The 19,209-nt window shown below is 47.9% G+C and overlaps 1 protein-coding gene across 1 annotated transcript in view; it reads left to right on the plus strand.

Annotated features, from left to right (window-relative positions):
* Positions 1-19,209, plus strand: part of SMCHD1 (structural maintenance of chromosomes flexible hinge domain containing 1) — a 238,536-nt gene that overhangs the window by 17,533 nt on the left and 201,794 nt on the right. The window contains exon 3 of the mRNA XM_078777400.1: positions 1,426-1,513. Within this exon, the coding sequence (XP_078633526.1) occupies positions 1,426-1,513 (88 nt within the window). The remainder of the gene's footprint in view (positions 1-1,425; positions 1,514-19,209) is intronic.

The following is a 19,209-nucleotide window of genomic DNA, read 5'->3' on the forward strand; positions in this document are numbered from 1 at the left end:
TTGGCCTAAGTTGATGTTTTGTCTTATGTTGACCTCAAAAATATTTGATGGTTGAATTTAGTTAGCAGATATGAAAATCGCATTCAAATTCAAGTCAATTGGATGAAACTTGAGGATTTTAGAAATTTGAAAAAAGTGTTTGACCTCTGGCCTATGTTGATCTTTTGACCGATGTTGACCTAAAAATAGTTGGTGGATGAATTCAGTTTGCTGATATGAAAGTCCTATTCAAATTCAAGTCAATTGGATGAAAATTGAGGATTTTAGAAATTTGAAAAAAATAGGTTGAACTTTGGCTTATGTTGACCTTTTTACCTCATAAATAAATAAGATTTTGACGGACCACTAACTCCACCGTTTCGTTAAGTTTTGTGAAGATCGGTTTAAAATTGTGACCTGCAGGTGATTTATAAGTGAGCAGACAGACAAACACAAACCAACCACAGTGATCAACATGTCAGAAATTAAACAGTGGGGGATGAAAACATAATCTCCATCCATCCACCTACGGTGGCAGAGGAAATTGTAGTAATCGGATCCGGATGTTCACCAATATCTAATCATCTTGTCCTTGTCCACACCCAAACTCTCCACCAAATTTCGTCCAAATCCGTCCACTATTTTGCGATATCCCATTCACAGGCAGGGCTGAAAACATCATCTCCGTCCACCTTGGGTGGCCGAGGTAAAAAGGTATAGATGGCTTCCATGCTGTGTGCAAGAATAATCGGGATGGAAATTTATCCTGGATCATGCGTGCTTGTTTGTCCCCCGTCGCACAGCGTAGCGAAAGGGGGACTATGGCTTTCCCCTCCGTCCGTGTGTCCGTGTGTCCGTGCGTGTGTGTTTGCGTGCGTGTTTGCGTGCGTGCGGGCGTGCGTGCGTGCGTAAGCGAAGGACCGCATTCGAATTTGGTGTGTGGGTGCAACCCACGTCAAAATCCAAGATGGCCGCCACCATGTATGTCTGATGCCATGTATGTCTGAACCTTGTTGCATCTGCATACCGCAGAAAAGGTACGATGTAATACGAGTTCCCTTACAAGGAACATCAATGCTGGAGGAGGCCATCAGGCCCATCAAGCATGCACAATGGTTTCTAACCTATGGTTGTTTGTCCGTGCTCTATCCTTTTTGAATACTGAGCATCGAGCAAGGAGCAGCACGTGCCATTTCTTTCAGTTTTTTGGTATGACCGAACCGGGGTTTAAACCACCGACCTCCCAGACTCAGAGCAGACATTTTAACCATTACACCACCGAGTCTGGTTAATTGAGAAATCTTCCAATCGGTGTAGAGAATTGATCAACGATCTCTGCTCCGTACGTAATGTGCTTTAATTAGTCGAGTTAATGAGCTTTGGGTTGTTTTTGCTTGTTTTATTTATTTTTTAATGTCGGATTTTCCCTTCGCCTCGTCTTTGCAGACATATCTACCATTATTACTTGCATGGTCCCCATGGTAACGATCTGAAAAAGACAACTCCCAACAACAGAAAAAACATAAATATCAAGGTAGGCACTTACTCCCAGCATTTGTTACATTTGAGTACAGATTTTTTTTTTTCTTTAGTCTCTGCCATCTTGGACGGTAATTCAGTTGACGTGGACTTTGAATTGATTAAACCTAACCTGCTTGTCAAGGTATTTACCTCTTGTAGATACAAAATTTTTCTATTGATGTGGTCATGTGACTTGATGCCATTTGCGTATAATGTATATCTTTGGGACGGGAATACACCTATTTCAGTACAGGTATTTGACATGAACGTCATTCCAGCCAAATGTTTTTTTTGACTGGGCCAAAGAGATGAAAATCACAAAAGACTAAGTCTAGAATAGACTGAAGATGACGCGGAGCTTCCCAGCCAATCTCCATTGGATTACCCAGATGCTTTGAGGCGTGGTAGTCAAAGTCCTTGGGTCCGCACCTTGCACTGACCTCGTATTTGAATTGAGAATGAATGCAAAAAATGAATGTTTCTTCACGTCCAACATTGACATCCAAATCTTCTGCCATTTTTTTTTTTTGGGGATATGGTGTTGAGGCTCGTGCAGGAGCGAGGACAGAATGGAACAGGATGTAACAACAATGAAAAGAACAAAATAAAGATAGAAATTGGTCGGGGGGAGGTTGGTGACGCACCAACAGCAAGTTTGAGGGATAAAACGGTGGAAGACTTTGAGAAATAGGAGACAGAGAATAATGAGGAAGAAGAGGACACCCCAAGGGGTCGGATGGAATTTAATCATTTTGTCCTTGTCACACACCCAACCTGTCCACCAAATTTTGTCTGAATCCATCCGCAACCTTTTGAGATACCCTGTTCACAGACAACCAAATGAAAAATCATTCATGGTGACACTTGGCAAAAGAGAACAAAGTAGAATGACACTCAGTAGAGCATCATTTTTACCTCAAAAATCATTGGTGGTTGAAATCATTTAGCTGATATGCAAATCGTCTTCAAATTTCAAGTCAATCTGATGAAAATTGAGGATTTTAGAAATTTGAAGAAAGTGGTTGATCTTTGGCATATGTTGACCTTTTGGCTATGTTCTCAAAAATAGTTGGTGGTTGAATTCACTTAACCGATATGTAAATCCTATTCAGATTTGAAGTCAATTGGATGAAAATTGAGGATTTTAGAAATTTGAAGAAAGTGGTTGACCTTTGGCATATGTTGACCTTTTGGCCTATGTTCTTAAAAATAGTTGGTGGTTGAATTCACTTCACCGATATGTAAATCCTATTCAGATTTCAAGTCAGTCGGATGAAAATTGAGGATTTTAGAAATTTGGCCTATGTTGACCATTTGGCCTATGTTGACCTAAAAATTACTTGGTGGTTGAATTCAGTGACCTGATGTGCAAATCGTATTCAAATTTCAAGTCAAACAGATAAATTGTGGATTTTAGATATTTCATAAAAGTGGTTGACGTTAGACCTATGTTGACCTTTTGGCCTACGCTGATGTCAAAAATAGTTGGTGGTTGGATACAGATCGCTGATGTGTCGATCCGATTCAAATTTCAAGTCAATCAGATAAAAATTGAGGATTTTAGAGTTTTGAAAAAAGTTGTTGACCTTTGGCCTATATTGACCTTTTGACCTCAAAAATAAATAGGATTCTGTCGGACCACCAACTCCACCGTTTGGTGAAGTTTTGTGAATATCGATTTAAAATTGTGACCTGCATGCAAGTATAGGTGAGTGGGCAAACAAACAAACACACACACAAAAACTCACAAACTGGAGTGATCAACATACTTGTCAAAAATTTTTCTGCCAAATAACAAACAGGCACAGGCAGGTGGGGAGGTAAAAGTACAGAAGAATTGCCGATTTAGGTGACCTTGACCTTCGACCTTAAAAGCAAAAAGCTGCAGTGACCCAATATTCAAACCCTTGTCAAATTCCAAATCAGATGAAATTTGATGATTTAGTGACCTTAATCTTTGACCTTTTGACCTTAAAACGATCTGCTTTTCGTGTTTTATTGGTGAAACAATTCAGTCACCCAATATGCCAAAAAAAGCAACAACAACAACAAAAAAAAACTCACGGGCGCATGCAGAGATGGGCGCATGCACAGTCCATAGTATGGATAGACTACAAAAAAGCTTTTGACAGTGTCCCGTATTATTGGATGATAAAGTGCATGCAAATGTACAAGGTAAATCCCTAAGTAATCAAGTTGATTGTGTAAGCTATGGATTTATAGAATACCACACTAATCCTGCAGCACTCAGAAGGAAAGATCAAATATCAGGAGTAAAGATATAATGCAGGATCTTCCAAGGAGACAGCCTTTTCCCCCTTTTGTTTTGCCTTGCTCTGTATCCACTAAGTAACCTCATTAATGAGCAAGAACACGGATACACCCGAACATCCAACAAAAGAATGTCCAAAGAAGCAAGAAAGGTGACACATTTACCTTTCACTGTCACAGCAGGCAGGTTGGTGGTCTTTCTATCTTCTACCGACTCCTCTCTGACCTTGCACTCCCTGCTCTGTCTGTGCTCTGTCCCCCAAATATTCCTGCAGGACACACAAGATCTGTCACCAACCTTCTTCTGGTGAAACTGCCAAAATCAAGACTCTCTACTCACCTTCACTCTTTCACTCCTCTTTTTTTTCCCACACTCTTTTCAATCCCTCTCTTCCATCCAGGTCTTCAAAACAGCTGTTCACCACCATCTCTTATCTTCCCCCACCCAAAACCTTTTTTTTTCCTTTTTTTTTTTTTTGTATACAGAATCGAGGCTTGTGAAAGTGCTACATTTATCACACAAAAAAATCAAACAGACACACAAAGTATATAATAAGGGGAGCGGTAGACAAGATGGGGAGAGAAGGGGAAGCACACAAACACAACATTTGAGAGCAGGACATCGAGAGATCTGTGGGAGGGAGAGTGCTTGGGGGGGAGGAGGCGTCGGAAGGGGGTGGGAGAAGTATAAAACACAAGGACACTGCAAGGACTTCCAGGAAAGAAGTTGGTATTTCAAAAGAGTGGATCTGGGGTGAAATTAGCGGGGGTAGAAAAGATCAACGTTTTGGATGGGGGAAGATAAGAGATGGTGGTGAACAGCTGTTTTAAAGACCTGGAGGGAGGAGTGGGATTGAAGAGAGTGAGGGAGTTTGTTCCAGAGGTGGGAGAAAAGAGGAATGAAGGAGTGAAGGTGAGCAGAGTCTGGATTTTGGCAGTTTAACCATAAGAGGGTTGCAGGCAGATCTTGTGTGACCTGCAGGAATATTTGGGGGACAGAGCCCAGAGAGCTGGGGCAGCAAGGCTGGAGAGGAGTCGGTCGAAGGCAGAAAGACCACCTACCTGCCTGCGGTGAGTAAGTGAAAGGCCCTCGGAGTTAGCTTCATCACGGGAGATTCCAATGATTCTGAATGCTTTGGGTTCAACCAAGTGAAGCTGAGCTAGGTGTGAGGCAGATCTCTTGTGCTCCTGCACCAGCCCAGAAGGGAGGATAGTATTCCATTGAGCTGCCGATGAAAGCCTTATATATGGTGAGGAGCTCAGGTGTGCCAAGGAAGGACTTCGCACGACGGAGGATGCCCAGTCGGCGACTGGCTTTGGAGGCCAGATTTGAAATGTGGTTTTCCCAGAAAAGATCATGGCAGATAGTGAGACCCAAAAGCTTGAGTGACAGAACTTCTTGGAGAGGATTATTCAGAAAGTGGATGGGAGGGTTGTCCAGTCGGTCTTTTCGGAGAGACATCGAAAGAGTGTGAGATTTGTCAGGATTGAAAGACATGTTCCACTTGTTTGCCCAGTCTGTGATTTTGTCCAGGTCTGCAGAGAGTGAGGAGGCTGCAGACTGTCGATCTGAGGGATGAAGAATGGAGCGACAGAGTAGAGTCATCAGCAAAGAGTTCGAGAGGATTTTCAAGAGAGTCAGAGAGACATTGATGAAGACCAGAAAAAGCACAGGGCCCAGAACACTGCCTTGGGGAACTCCAGCCTGAACAGGAAGAGGAGATGAGAGAAACCCATTCAGGGCCACACGTTGACTACGACTAGAGAGGAAGTCCGCCAGCCATGCGTGGAGATTTCCATGGATACCAAAAGAGGAGAGTTTGGTGAGCAGAGCGGGGTGCCAGACCGTATCGAAGGCATGTAATATGTCAAGGGAGACAGCTCTAATTTCCTGTTTGGCATTGAGGACCTCCATCCATTGTTGAGAAAGCAGAAGCAGCATGTCCAGAGTAGAGTGCCCAGGTCTGAAACCAAATTGATGATCAGAGATCAAGCCATTGGAGAAGAGGGAAGATTTCATATCCAAAGCAATGATGGATTCCATGACTTTGCTGATAATTGGGAGAAGGCTGATTTGTCTGTAGTTGCTGGGATCTGTTTTTGCACCTTTTTTGTGCAAAGCGGTGATGTTGGCAGATTTCCGAGTAGATGGCAGATGACCTTGAGCAAAAGAGAGGGTGAAGAGAACAGAGAGAGGGAGTGAAAGAGCGGAAGAACAGGATTTTAGGACCCGTGGGCTGATGCCGTCAGGTCCAGTTGCAGAATCAGAGTCGAGGGTTGACAGAAACTTTTCCACCTTGTCAGGAGGAAAGGACACAGAGTCCAGGAGCAGCTGGGTACGACTGGGTACGGTGATTACAGAGAGGGATGGGTTTGGGACACAAGATTTAGAGGCAAACACAGAGTTGAGGCATTCAGCTTTTTCACGTGTGGAGTCAGCCGTGTGGCCGTTTGAGGTGAGGGAGGGGATGGAGGGGGAACAAACACCAGAAACAGATTTGACCAGACGCCACCAGGATTTGGAAGAGGGAGACAGATAAGAGAGTTCGGTCCTGAGAACGGAGAGATATTGTTTCCTGGCTCTCCTGAGGGTGGACACACTTGTTTCGGGCTTTGTGAAAGGAAATGAGATTTCCTTCCGTTGGATTTGCTTTCCAGGAGACGAAAGCAAGTTGTTTCTGGGCAATAGCCTCACCACAAGATTCCGTGTACCATGGACGGGAGGAAGGGTATGACAACTGAAGACGAGATGGGATAAATCTGTGCATGAGAGAGAGAGCAATTCACTTTGGAAGAATTCCCAGGATGAGTTGATGTCAGAGGCAGTAGAGATGGGAGACCAGTCCAGATGATTGATGGCTGTTTGAAGACCGTGCCAGTTGGCCTGAGTGAAATGCCAGACTCGTCGACGCTGAGGAGGCTCTCTGAGAATGGTCAGAGAGATGTTTTTTTTTTTTTTTTTTTGTATACTGAATCGAGGCTCGTGAAAGAGCTAACATTTACTTCACAAACAAATCAACCAGACAAACAAAACACACAAAAAGAGGGAGCGGAAAACAAGATGGGGAGAGAAGGGGAAGCACACAAACACAACATTTGAGAGCAGGGAGATGTGTGGAAGGGAGAGGGCTTGGGGGGAGGAGGCGTGGGAAGGGGGGGGGGGTGGAGGGAGAAGTATAAAACACAAGGACACCAAGGACTTCCAGGACAGAAGTTGGTATTTCAAAAAAGTGGAATTGGGGTGAAATTAGCGGGGGTAGAAAAGATCAAGGTTTTGGATGGGGGAAGATAAGAGATGGTGGTGAACAGCAGTTTTAAAGACCTGGAGGGTGGAGTGGGATTGAAGAGAGTGAGGGAGTTTGTTCCAGAGGCGGGAGAAGAGAGGAATGAAGGAGTGAAGGTGAGCAGAGAGTCTTGATTTTGGCAGTTTGACCATAAGAGGGTTGCAGGCAGATCTTGTGCGACCTGTAGGAATATTTGCGGGACAGAGCCCAGAGAGAGCTGGGGGGGCAAGGCCAGAGAGGAGTCGGTAGAAGATGGAAAGACCACCAACCTGCCTGCGGTGAGTGAGTGAGAGGCCCTCAAGTGGAGTTAGCTTCATCGCGGGAGATTCCAATGATTCTGAATGCTTTGGTTTCAACAGCGTGAAGACGAGCTAGGTGTGAGGCAGGAGCACCAGCCCAGAGGGGAGAGCAGTATTCCATTGAGCTGCGGATGAAAGCCTTGTATGTGGTGAGGAGCTCAGGTGTGCCAAGTAAGGACTTTGCACGACGGAGGATGCCCAGTCGGCGACTGGCTTTGGAGGCCAGATTTGAAATGTGGTTTTCCCAGGAAAGATCATGGCAGATAGTGAGACCCAAAAGCTTGAGTGACAGAACTTCTTGGAGAGGATTATTCAGAAAGTGGATGGGAGGGTTGTCCAGTCGGTCTTTTCGGAGAGACATCGTAAGAGTGTGAGATTTGTCAGGATTGAAAGACATGTTCCACTTGTTTGCCCAGTCTGTGATTTTGTCCAGGTCTGCAGAGAGTGAGGAGGCAGCAGGCAGACTGCCGATCTGAGGGATGAAGAATGGAGCGACAGAGAGTAGAGTCATCAGCAAAGAGATACAGAGGATTTTCAAGAGAGTCAGAGAGATCATTGATGAAGACCAGAAAAAGCACAGGGCCCAGAACACTGCCTTGGGGAACTCCAGCCTGAACAGGAAGAGGAGATGAGAGAAACCCATTCAGGGCCACACGTTGACTATGACTAGAGAGGAAGTCCGCCAGCCATGCGTGGAGGTTTCCATTGATACCAAAAGAGGAGAGTTTGGTGAGCAGAGCGGGGTGCCAGACCGTATCGAAGGCACGTGATATGTCAAGGGAGACTGCTCTAATTTCCTGTTTGGCATTGAGGACCTCCATCCATTGTTGAGAAAGCAGAAGCAGCATGTCCAGAGTAGAGTGTCCAGGTCTGAAACCAAATTGATGATCAGAGATCAAGCCATTGGAGAAGAGGAAAGATTTCATATCTGAAGCAATGATGGATTCCATGACTTTGCTGATAATTGGGAGAAGGCTGATTGGTCTGTAGTTGCTGGGATCTGTTTTTGCACCTTTTTTGTGCAAAGCGGTGATGTTGGCAGATTTCCAAGCAGATGGAAGATGACCTTGAGCAAAAGAGAGGGTGAAGAGAACAGAGAGAGGGAGTGAAAGAGCGGAAGAACAGGATTTTAGGACCCGTGGGCTGATGCCGTCAGGTCCAGTTGCAGAATCAGAGTCGAGGGTTGACAGAAACTTTTCCACCTTGTCAGGAGGAAAGGACACAGAGTCCAGGAGCAGCTGGGTACGACTGGGTACGGTGGGTACAGAGAGGGATGGGTTTGGGACAGAAGATTTAGAGGCAAACACAGAGTTGAGGCATTCAGCTTTTTCACGCGCGGAGTCAGCCATGTGGCCATTTGAGGTGAGGGAGGGGATGGAGGGGGAACAAACACCAGAAACAGATTTGACCAGACGCCACCAGGATTTGGAAGAGGGAGACAGATAAGAGAGATAAGAGAGATGTATGTATATATATGTATATATATGTATATATATGTATATATATTGTTACGGTCCGCGGATTAGGGATGTTATATTTGCCGAGTGGAGGCTCCGCGACCGAACAGTTGTTCCCCAACTAAACCCGATTCACCCAAACGTTGGCCGTATCGCGCCACAGATACTCAATGTGGAAAAGACTAAGACGACAAATGTGAAGAAAAGGAATAAGAAGACGAGAAAAGGGTTGAAAATACTACTAAATTTATTTACTATTTACAGGCTCAAAATAACCAAGGAGAAGGAAAGATAATAAAATAATATACAGAAGCTTTTAGAGACACAGGGAAAATACTAGCTTATACAGACTTAGTTACTACCCAGGACAGCACGAACAAAACAAACTCACGTACGCAAATGGGGAACTTGCAGGCAGGAATGGCTGGAAAGGATGAGCAGGTGGGATCACAGGGCACAGCGAGCAGGTCCACTCCGGGCGGGAAGCGGGGAGCCGGCAGCTCCTTGTAAATCCGCTTTACAGCGCACGCCGGCAGGGTCACTCGCTGCCCCGTCAGGGCTTCACGCGGCTGGTTGAAACGGGGCTGGACTCATCTGCCGTATCTCTTTGCAACTCGTTCGTAAAAGTTCCTCTGCTTTCTCTTGGACCCTTTCTTTTTTCGTGTACCTCTCCACGCAGCTCAGCTCGTATTCCCTGCCTCTCACTTCTCTCCAGCGCCGGACTGACGCCCTCTTCGGTTTCGGTACCGCCCTCCCCCCGTGCTCTGTTTCGTGACCTTCTATGGTAATCCCACGGGCTTGTCTCCTTATTTGGGCATCGCGCCGACGGCACGCCCCTCGTGGCGAGCCACGGGCTTGTTTCCTTATTTGGGCATGGGGCTGCACAGCCCCGCCCTTCGTGGTGCGCCCTGGGCTTGCCTCTCCCTGGCGACCCCGCCCCTCCTGTTCAAACAGAGCACGGAGCACATATTCACTATAGCAGCGAATTGAGAGGGCGTGCACCCCACGCTTGTGAACTGCTTTACCCACAGATGGAGAGTTTGGCTGGGAAATGGAATTATTGAAGGGGAGCTATTCTTAATTGATTCGGTGCAATGGAGTGTCATTCTAATGGAAGACAAGGCCTTACTCTAAAACACATAATTAGATATAAGCTACTGAACAAGGGTTTTATCGGGTCCTGCAATGTGGTGTTTCATGGAATAACTACCGGGACGCCCTTTTTACCTTTACACAACTCTGGAGGCAGGAGGGGCCATATTCAAACAATGTTCATCACCATTTCTAATATAATACAACACAATAAAAAAAATGCAATCCTCATATCCGCAACACTGCACCCTCCTCCTCTTAGGCACGTCCCGGGCCTACAACTTTTATTTAGTGTGACACGTAGGTGTAGTTCCCTCTACTTTTAACCTGACCCTGAGTGTGACAGTTTTAAAACATAAATAAATGTGTCCCGCTGCTCCATTGCACCCTGCCTAACAGACACACGCCCACAGTTAACCGAATTGCAGAATGGTCTTCAAACTACACACTGACGGTGGGGAGAATTATTTACAGTTGACACTACTTTTATTTACAAAACTAACGCAGGACCTGTAATTGTTCTTTATGGGGGGGAGACAGTCTGCTCTGCATCAATGCACCATGAAAGCACCCAAAAACGCACCAACCCACCCTCAAGCACCAATCGGTGCAGTCACCATTGTTGATTTATTTTTATTCATGAACAACCCCTAACCCTGCAGGTGGTCTCTTGCTCTTCGGCTCCCTCTGCTGGCTATTATTATTTCTTCCAGTTGTTGTCATTTTCTCTCATTTTCTTACTGGCGGCCTATTTGCAATAAAACTTGCCCAAACGTGTCCATTTTATTTATTTTATTTATGGCCCACAGGGCCGACTAGTGTGGTTCACCTGTGGGACATCGGTGCCCTGTGGCCAAGGTCCGCCAGCAAGATTTCGGGCCCTCATGGCTGGTTCCAGCAGAGGGGCCATGCCCCAACCCATGGGGTCCATCAGTGGTGCTCGGCCACAGACATGTGGTCCATAATGTGGTGCATCGATGCAGACAGCTGGTTCTGGGAGTTCCGGGCGCACAATGGCCGACTCACGCACACTCCCCTCGGCACCCAAAGGCGCACAGGTCATGTGGGAGACAAAAGGGGGGAGAGACAGATGAGCGAGGGGGTAAGGTCACAAGGGTACACATCAATAAGGCAATGCAAGGCGAAATGCGTATGGAGGGCGAAGTGAGAAAGCTCGTCCCTACCGTACGTCACCCCCCTGTCACCTACACTACCCTTGCCCTTACCCCATATGTACAAAATCTACACCTTTACAAATTCGTCACTACTGTCACGTCTCCCCATATTTCCCCTATACCAAATTCGTTTCCACAATCCCTCTATCCAAAATTTGCCATCACGCAATTCATCATCAATCCTCATAAGGAGGAAGAGATGGAACATCAAGCACAATGTCACACCCACGTCATGATGCGTCTCACAATCCAAAACATTTGCACATAAAAATAATAAAAACATGGCATGGCGTGGAGGTACGTCGTCTCAGGTGAGTGGATGCAGATGGTGCGAGGAGACTTCAATCCTAACTATCCTCTAAATGACTTTCACACACTTTACACTACCCGGGGTCTTTCCCTGCCAATCCATTGGCCATCTTACACTATGGGTTCTAAAAACCAATTCCCATTGACCAAACTGTGGTGCTTCTCAATTTGGGGTCTCACTCCCCCGATTCATCTCCCGGTGCCCTTGCACAATTTCTGGGCTGGGGCGTGTAGCTCTCCCAGCAGGTCTACCCACCTGCACACCTCCACCACTGTAGTTGCCACCCGAGCTTACCTCGCTCCTCACCCTAACCTAACTAACTGGGGAAGGCCCCTCCTGGCTCTGTCACCCCTTGGTGCCCTCTGGCACTGGGCTACCCGGGTCCGTCCTCCGGATCCTCGGGCCCCATCCACAACTACCGGCTCCCAGAGCCCACCTGCGGCCTCACCTGGCCGACATCCTCACAGTGGTGGAGTGCCCAAACCAACTACACACACTAACAGGCGACACGCCCAGCCATTTCCACAACACTAATGCACCCATCCAAACATCATTCTTCCACCCGCACCACAGATGCCAATATCCAACCACAATTTACCTATACCCTCTACCTAACATTTACACTACCCGCCCCGGGTATTCGTGATGGCGGTCCATCCTTCCCCCATTCACACCTTCACACCATCCACTCCACTCCACAGTTTCCACCATACTCACTCCACGGCCATCCATTCCAATACTCCATATACTCCACACTACCATTTATTCCATACACCTGTTCCTCATACCTGTTATTTGCACACCTGTGCACTCACACCTGGTGCCACCTGCACCCTCCTTCCTTCCTGGACCATTTGGTCAGCACCACACGCAATCACCACTACTCCCTCATACACTGCTCCATCCACCTGTTCATTTGCACACCTGTGCAATCACACCTTTTAACCACACTTTTCACAACACACTTCTATACACCTCCAACACTCACACGGCATCATCTCATCTAACTACTCCCCTCTGAAACTTGCGCTTCCCCGTCGCCCCTTTAAACTATTGCGCTCCCTCGTCATTATCATCCACTCTAATCTACCTGCGTCCCCACTACAGGTGTCATTGTCACTAACTAACCTTACCGTTACCTAATGTCATCTCTAGATCCCTACACACGATATATCCTAACCCTCCCGGGCGAGTTTTCACTGCCAACCCCATAAATCTAGTGCTCCTTTGCCCCCCTGCTGTGAGGGATGGTGGATTGGCCATCCCATCACATGGGGCATCTCTTACTATAAATTTTGCTCGTCCAATTTCAACAAATCAAAAATTTGCCAATCATCTGCCAATCACTACCATTACCAATCACCACTCTGCCAATCCTTTGCCAATCATCAAATTTTGTTTTTCTAATTTCGGGTCCAGACCACTATCCTCATCATTACAGTCTACTTACTAGTACCTCTCGGTGCGCCAATTCACTTCCACAGCCCGGCTTCGTAAAGCCGAGCAATGAATGCGGGTTGCTTGGTGCCGGCGGTTGGATATGTCCGACACTCAGTGAAGGGGAGGAGGCTTACCCGGGCCGAGATCCCACGCACCACCTCGGCACGGAGCCATCCAACGGCTCGATCTCGACCTGCCGGAACGCCTCAACAAAAAGGGGTCGCTATGACGACCCTTCCTATCGGGCTGCCCGTTCCGCCTAGCGGAGCATGGACGCGGCCGTTCCAAGTGCGGCCCAGCGTGGATCACGTACGGCGGTCCTTTCGAACCCGCCGTCGTTCGGATCCCCGCTGGTCCTCGCGGCACGCGAAGTTGCCCGACGCGCACCGAGGGCCCGATTCGGCTAAATGTCGCTCTAACCGCTAACCCGGTTACCGTCGATGCCTCGCCTGCATGCTTACACCCCGCAGCCCGTTCCTTGCTCACACATCCAGCCGTCTCCCTGCTCTTGGTCATTGCACCTTTTCTTACACACCCAGGTACACTCATTCCACTCACAGACTTGGTCACACACCTGACCACCTCACACCTTTGCACACACTCGTTGTTCGCACACCTCACCAACACACCTCTTCGCGCCCCCTCCTCGGTCACCTCCTCTGTGACAACCACAGGTGTGCTCTCACTCGCACACCCAACCACGTGCCTCACTACCAACTCAAGTGTGCATTCCCACACACGCTCTACCATTCCAGGTGTGCATCCTCTCTCACCTGCCACAACCAACTCACGCTCCGTGTCACTCTTACTACTCTCACCTCCACTCTCGGTCTCGCACTCACCCTTACTCTCGACAGCGCACTCTTTCCTCATGCACCTGTCTGTTACACACCTTTCTCGCGCACCCTCTTGCGCACACACTCCCGTTACATCCTCTGTCACACTCACCACAGGTGTGCATTCTTCCTTACTTTTGACAGTGCACTCTTTCCCCATGCACCCGTCCGTTACACACCTTTCTTGCGCATCCTCTTGCGCACATTCTCTCGTTACTTCCTCCGTAACACTCCTCACTACGCGCTTCCATGTGCTCCCTCGCACACGCGCTACGACCGGCTCACTCTCGACAGCACACTCACTCCTCGGCGCGCACTTTTTCCTCACACACCCCAGAGTCGGACATTCTCGCACACCTCCTCTTTCGCACACCAGACCTGTCGCACACTTCACCAACGGCCCCTCACGAACACCCGGATCCAAATCAACCCCCAAGCCGACTGAAGCTTTCCTCACATCATATACATTGCCGAATATATCGCCACTCAGCTTGGCACCTCGTCTCCGCACCTCCTTCGCCACCTGCAAACTCTTTATTTGGTTAGTGAGCACAACATTATGAGTTGAGCACCGACCTTGTACATATTCCATCACCTCCTCCTGTATTTCTCTTAGTTTCTGTCCGTCTCTTCTTAATTTCACTCACCTCTTCTTCCACTTCCTCTAATTTTTGCTTCACCTCTTTTATTTCCTGGTGCGTCTCCTCAAGTTCGTCCTCTAAGGCTATCTTGACCGTCTCTATGTGCGTCCTCACCTCTCGGTCCTTCGTCTCCATTACCTCTGTCACCTCATCCAACCTCATTGTCAGTCCCTCACGTACCATCTGACATTGCCTCTGTGTCGCTATCAAGTCCTTTTTTATGTCGTTTTGTGTCGCTTTTAAACCTCCTAGTACCGCAGTGTTCCTTTGAACCTGCTCCACTAACTCTTTTTGTCCCTCCGTCAGCTGTTCCACCTCCTCCGTCAGGTCCTCTATTCCCCCCTGTAACCTAGCCGTATTATTCCTCACCTCTTTCTCTATACGCTTTTCACCTCGCTTTACCTCCTCGCGTACCCACGAGACCTCCTCACTTACACCTAGTCGTATCTCCTCTTTCATCTCCTCCCTCTCTTTTGTAGATGCTGCCCTCATCTGTCCCAATTCATCCCTCTGAGCATCCAATTTGGTTTCTACCTCGATTTTTACCTCCTCTAGCTGCTCTCCCATCTGTTTAATTTCTCGGGCGGATTGCTCCCCTATCTCCCGCAATTTGCCTTCCATCCTATTTTCTAACTCCATTAACCCATTTTTCACCCCCTCTATCTGATTCTCCTGGGCAGCCATTCTATTTTCCACCCCCGTTAACCCATTCTTTACCTCTTTTATCCCGTTGTCTAACCCCTCAAATTTGTCGTCTAACTTCCCAAATTTCTTGTCTAATCCCTTAAAATTATTGTCTAACCCCTCCCCGGTACCCCTCGCTTCATCCCTCATTACCCCCAATTGCTCATTCTGAGCCTCCATCCGGTTACCCATTTGTCCCATTTGGCACTCCATTCGCTCACTATTAGCCCTCGCTTCGTCCGTCATTTTGTCCATAAGGGCCCCGATTTGTAGCAACAAAAGGTCCGAATCCAACGGCGGCGCCGCTACGTTCGCGGGCGCGGTCGCCGTGGCCATGTGCGAGGCGCCATTTTGCGCGCCCGTAACCTCGTGCGCGAGAGCGCCATTTTGTGCGCCTGATACCCCCTCAACCACCTCCTCCATATACATTTCCTCGAGGTCCTGGGTCGATTCTACCCCGTCTATCTCTTCCACCGACATCCCGTCGCCTTGACCAGCCATGGCGCGATTTCAAAATTCGGGTTTTGCTTTAAAACAACACAAATTTCCAGCAGCTCCAAATTTTGACCAAATTTTTTCCTAGATGTTTTTAAAAAATTTGGTTCGGGCCTCGAATCTCACTCTCAGACACCAATTGTTACGGTCCGCGGATTAGGGATGTTATATTTGCCGAGCGGAGGCTCCGCGACCGAACAGTTGTTCCCCGACTAAACCCGATTCACCCAAACGTTGGCCGTATCGCGCCACAGATACTCAATGTGGAAAAGACTAAGACGACGAATGTGAAGAAAAGGAATAAGAAGACGCGAAAAGGGTTGAAAATACTACTAAATTTATTTACTATTTACAGGCTCAAAATAACCATGGAGAAAGAAAGATAATAAAATAATATACAGAAGCTTTTAGAGACACAGGGAAAATACTAGCTTATACAGACTTAGTTACTACCCAGGACAGCACGAACAAAACAAACTCACGTACGCAAATGGGGAACTTGCAGGCAGGAATGGCTGGAAAGGATGAGCAGGTGGGATCACAGGGCACAGCGAGCAGGTCCACTCCGGGCGGGAAGCGGGGAGCCGGCAGCTCCTTGTAATTCCGCTTTACAGCGCATGCCGGCAGGGTCACTCGCTGCCCCGTCAGGGCTTCACGCGGCTGGTTGAAACGGGGCTGGACTCATCTGCCGTATCTCTTTGCAACTCGTTCGTAAAAGTTGCTCTGCTTTCTCTTGGACCCTTTCTTTTTTCGTGTACCTCTCCACGCAGCTCAGCTCGTATTCCCTGCCTCTCACTTCTCTCCAGCGCCGGACTGACACGCCCTCTTCGGTTTCGGTACCGCCCTCCCCCCCGTGCTCTGTTTCGTGACCTTCTATGGTAATCCCACGGGCTTGTCTCCTTATTTGGGCATCGCGCCGACGGCACGCCCCTCGTGGCGAGCCACGGGTTTGTTTCCTTATTTGGGCATGGGGCTGCACAGCCCCGCCCTTCGTGGCGCGCCCTGGGCTTGCCTCTCCCTGGCGACCCCGCCCCTCCTGTTCAAACAGAGCACGGAGCACATATTCACTATAGCAGCGAATTGAGAGGGCGTGCACCCCACGCTTGTGAACTGCTTTACCCACAGATGGAGAGTTTGGCTGGGAAATGGAATTATTGAAGGGGAGCTATTCTTAATTGATTCGGTGCAATGGAGTGTCATTCTAATGGAAGACAAGGCCTTACTCTAAAACACATAATAAGATATAAGCTACTGAACAAGGGTTTTATCGGGTCCTGCAATGTGGTGTTTCATGGAATAACTACCGGGACGCCCTTTTTACCTTTACACAACTCTGGAGGCAGGAGGGGCCATATTCAAACAATGTTCATCACCATTTCCAATATAATACAACACAAAAAAAAAAAATGCAATCCTCATATCCGCAACAATATGTATATATATGTGTGTGTATATATATATATATATATATATATATATATATATATATATATATATATATATATACGTATATGTATATATATATACGTATATGTATATATATATATATATATATACGTATATGTATATATATGTGTATATATATATATATATATATATATACGTATATGTATATATATGTATATGTATATTGTTGCGAATATGGAATTTGACCTCCATATCCGCTTGTAAATATTCCCCTATCTTCTCCGATACTCCCCAACTCTCCCCTTACCCCATTCCCTAGTCCCATTGTCTGTAAACAACACCCATTAGAGCCGATCTTCCCCTTCATTCCCCCATTAAATGTCGTGCCCAGGTCCCCCGCACCACACGTAGACAATTATAGGACATCTTGCTAGTTATTCTTAATCTATGTCAGTTAAGGACTTGTTTCCATTAATTATGACTCTTCGTTGCACCAGAATGTGATGATATGGCACCAGTAGGAGTTTAGGACCTTCCCATACCTCCCCGCATCTCTTCCCATCATCTCAAGCTCCAACAACAACCACAACAACAGCGGCTTTGCGTCCTCACTCCGGCTCGGTTGGCCGCCATTGAACATGTGCTCGACGGGGTTACCCAGAAGGGGGCTCCCTGTCGGCCCCTCGTCAAGGGCGGAGCCGGTAACCCCCGCACCCAATGAGAAGCCATGGGCCGATGCCATATGGGGCGGAGCTAACGAGCGAGGGCGTGACTCCCCGCCGGATATACGCGGCCCCGCGCCGGACGTGACGAGAGATGCGCCCCGAGCTTGGAAGGACAAGACGCCACCCTCCCGAGCGCTGAGCGACCTCCCCGGCATCTCCACCAAAGTCGCGACCCACGAGCGCTGAGCGACCTCCCCGCATCTCTGGACACCACCGTACGTGATTCTGTCCCTGAGCCAGGTGCACCTGAGCCATCGACTGCCGCTTTCCTTGCCATCAAATCCCGTGTGAGTCAGCAATTTTGTCCCGTGTGTCCGTCGTCTGTCCGGGGATAATATAAGAGTGTGTCTAAGTGCCTGTCTTCCTGTAATATACCTCTAGCCCCTGTAATCTAACCTTTTTCCGTACGAATATACTTGAGAACTGAACCCTTGGTGTCGTATTGTGTCATTATAACCCAGCCGGGTGTCTTCTCTTTCCTATTGAGCCAGCGTAGCGCGATTAGTTAACATTCGGGCACAATCGGGTAACTTGTACGGATACGGCGGCCATCCCGCTCGGCCCACCATACCATCAAAGTCGTATCTGTAACAATTGGTGTCGGGAGTGAGATTCGAGGCCCGACCAAATTTTGAAGAAAAAAAAAAAACGAATAGAGGAAAAAAAAAAAAATTTGGTCAAAATTTGGAGCGGCCGAAATTTGTTTTGTTTTACGAAACTCGAATTTTGCAAGTCGCGCTATGGCGGATCAAGACGGCTGGGGTCCGGTAGGGGAGAGTGAAGCAGGGTCGGTCCAGGACCAAATTGAGGGACATGAGGGACATGAGGAGAGCGAAACAGCGGGGGTAGCAGACGCGCGAAATTGCGCCTCGCACATAGCTACGGCGGCCGCACCCGCTGCACAAGTGGGAGGGATGGCCCAGATGCAGGTCCTCATGGAGCAATTTATGGCGCAAATGCAGGCGTCCCTCAAACTGCAGAGTAACCAATTGGGGAACCGGATGGATGCTCAGAGTGAGCAAATGAGGGTTGATAGTGGGCGAATGGAGGGCCAAATGGGGGTAATGGGAAACCAAATGGGGGTAATGAGGGACGAAGCGAGGGGTACCAGTGAGAAGTTAGACAATAATTTTGAGGAGTTAGACAAGAAAATTGCGAAGTTAGACAATAATTTTGAGGAGTTAGACAACGGGATAAAAGAAGTAAAGAATGGGTTAACGGGGGTAGAAAATAGAATGGCTGCCCAGGAGAATCAGATAGAGGGAGTGAAAAATGGGTTAGAGGGGTTAGAAAACAGTATGGAAGGCAAATTGAGGGACATGAGGGACCAAGCGGAAAGGGAAGTTAAACAAATGGAGCAGCAGATAGAGGGGGTCAGAATGGGGGTAGAAACCAAACTGGATGCTCACAGGGAGGAAATGGAGCAGATGAGGGTGGCATCTGGGCAGGAGATGCAAGTGATGGGAGAGGAGATCAGAAGAGGAGTGAGTGAGGAGGTCGGAGGAGTGCGCGAGGAGGTGAGGCACTGTAAGGAGCGCATGGAAAAGGAGGTGAGAAAGGGGACTGTAAAGTTACAAGGGGGCATAGAGGACC

The sequence above is a fragment of the Myxine glutinosa genome, chromosome 5 (assembly GCF_964187855.1).
Source record: "Myxine glutinosa chromosome 5, kmMyxGlut1.1, whole genome shotgun sequence".
Taxonomy (NCBI): domain Eukaryota; kingdom Metazoa; phylum Chordata; class Myxini; order Myxiniformes; family Myxinidae; genus Myxine; species Myxine glutinosa.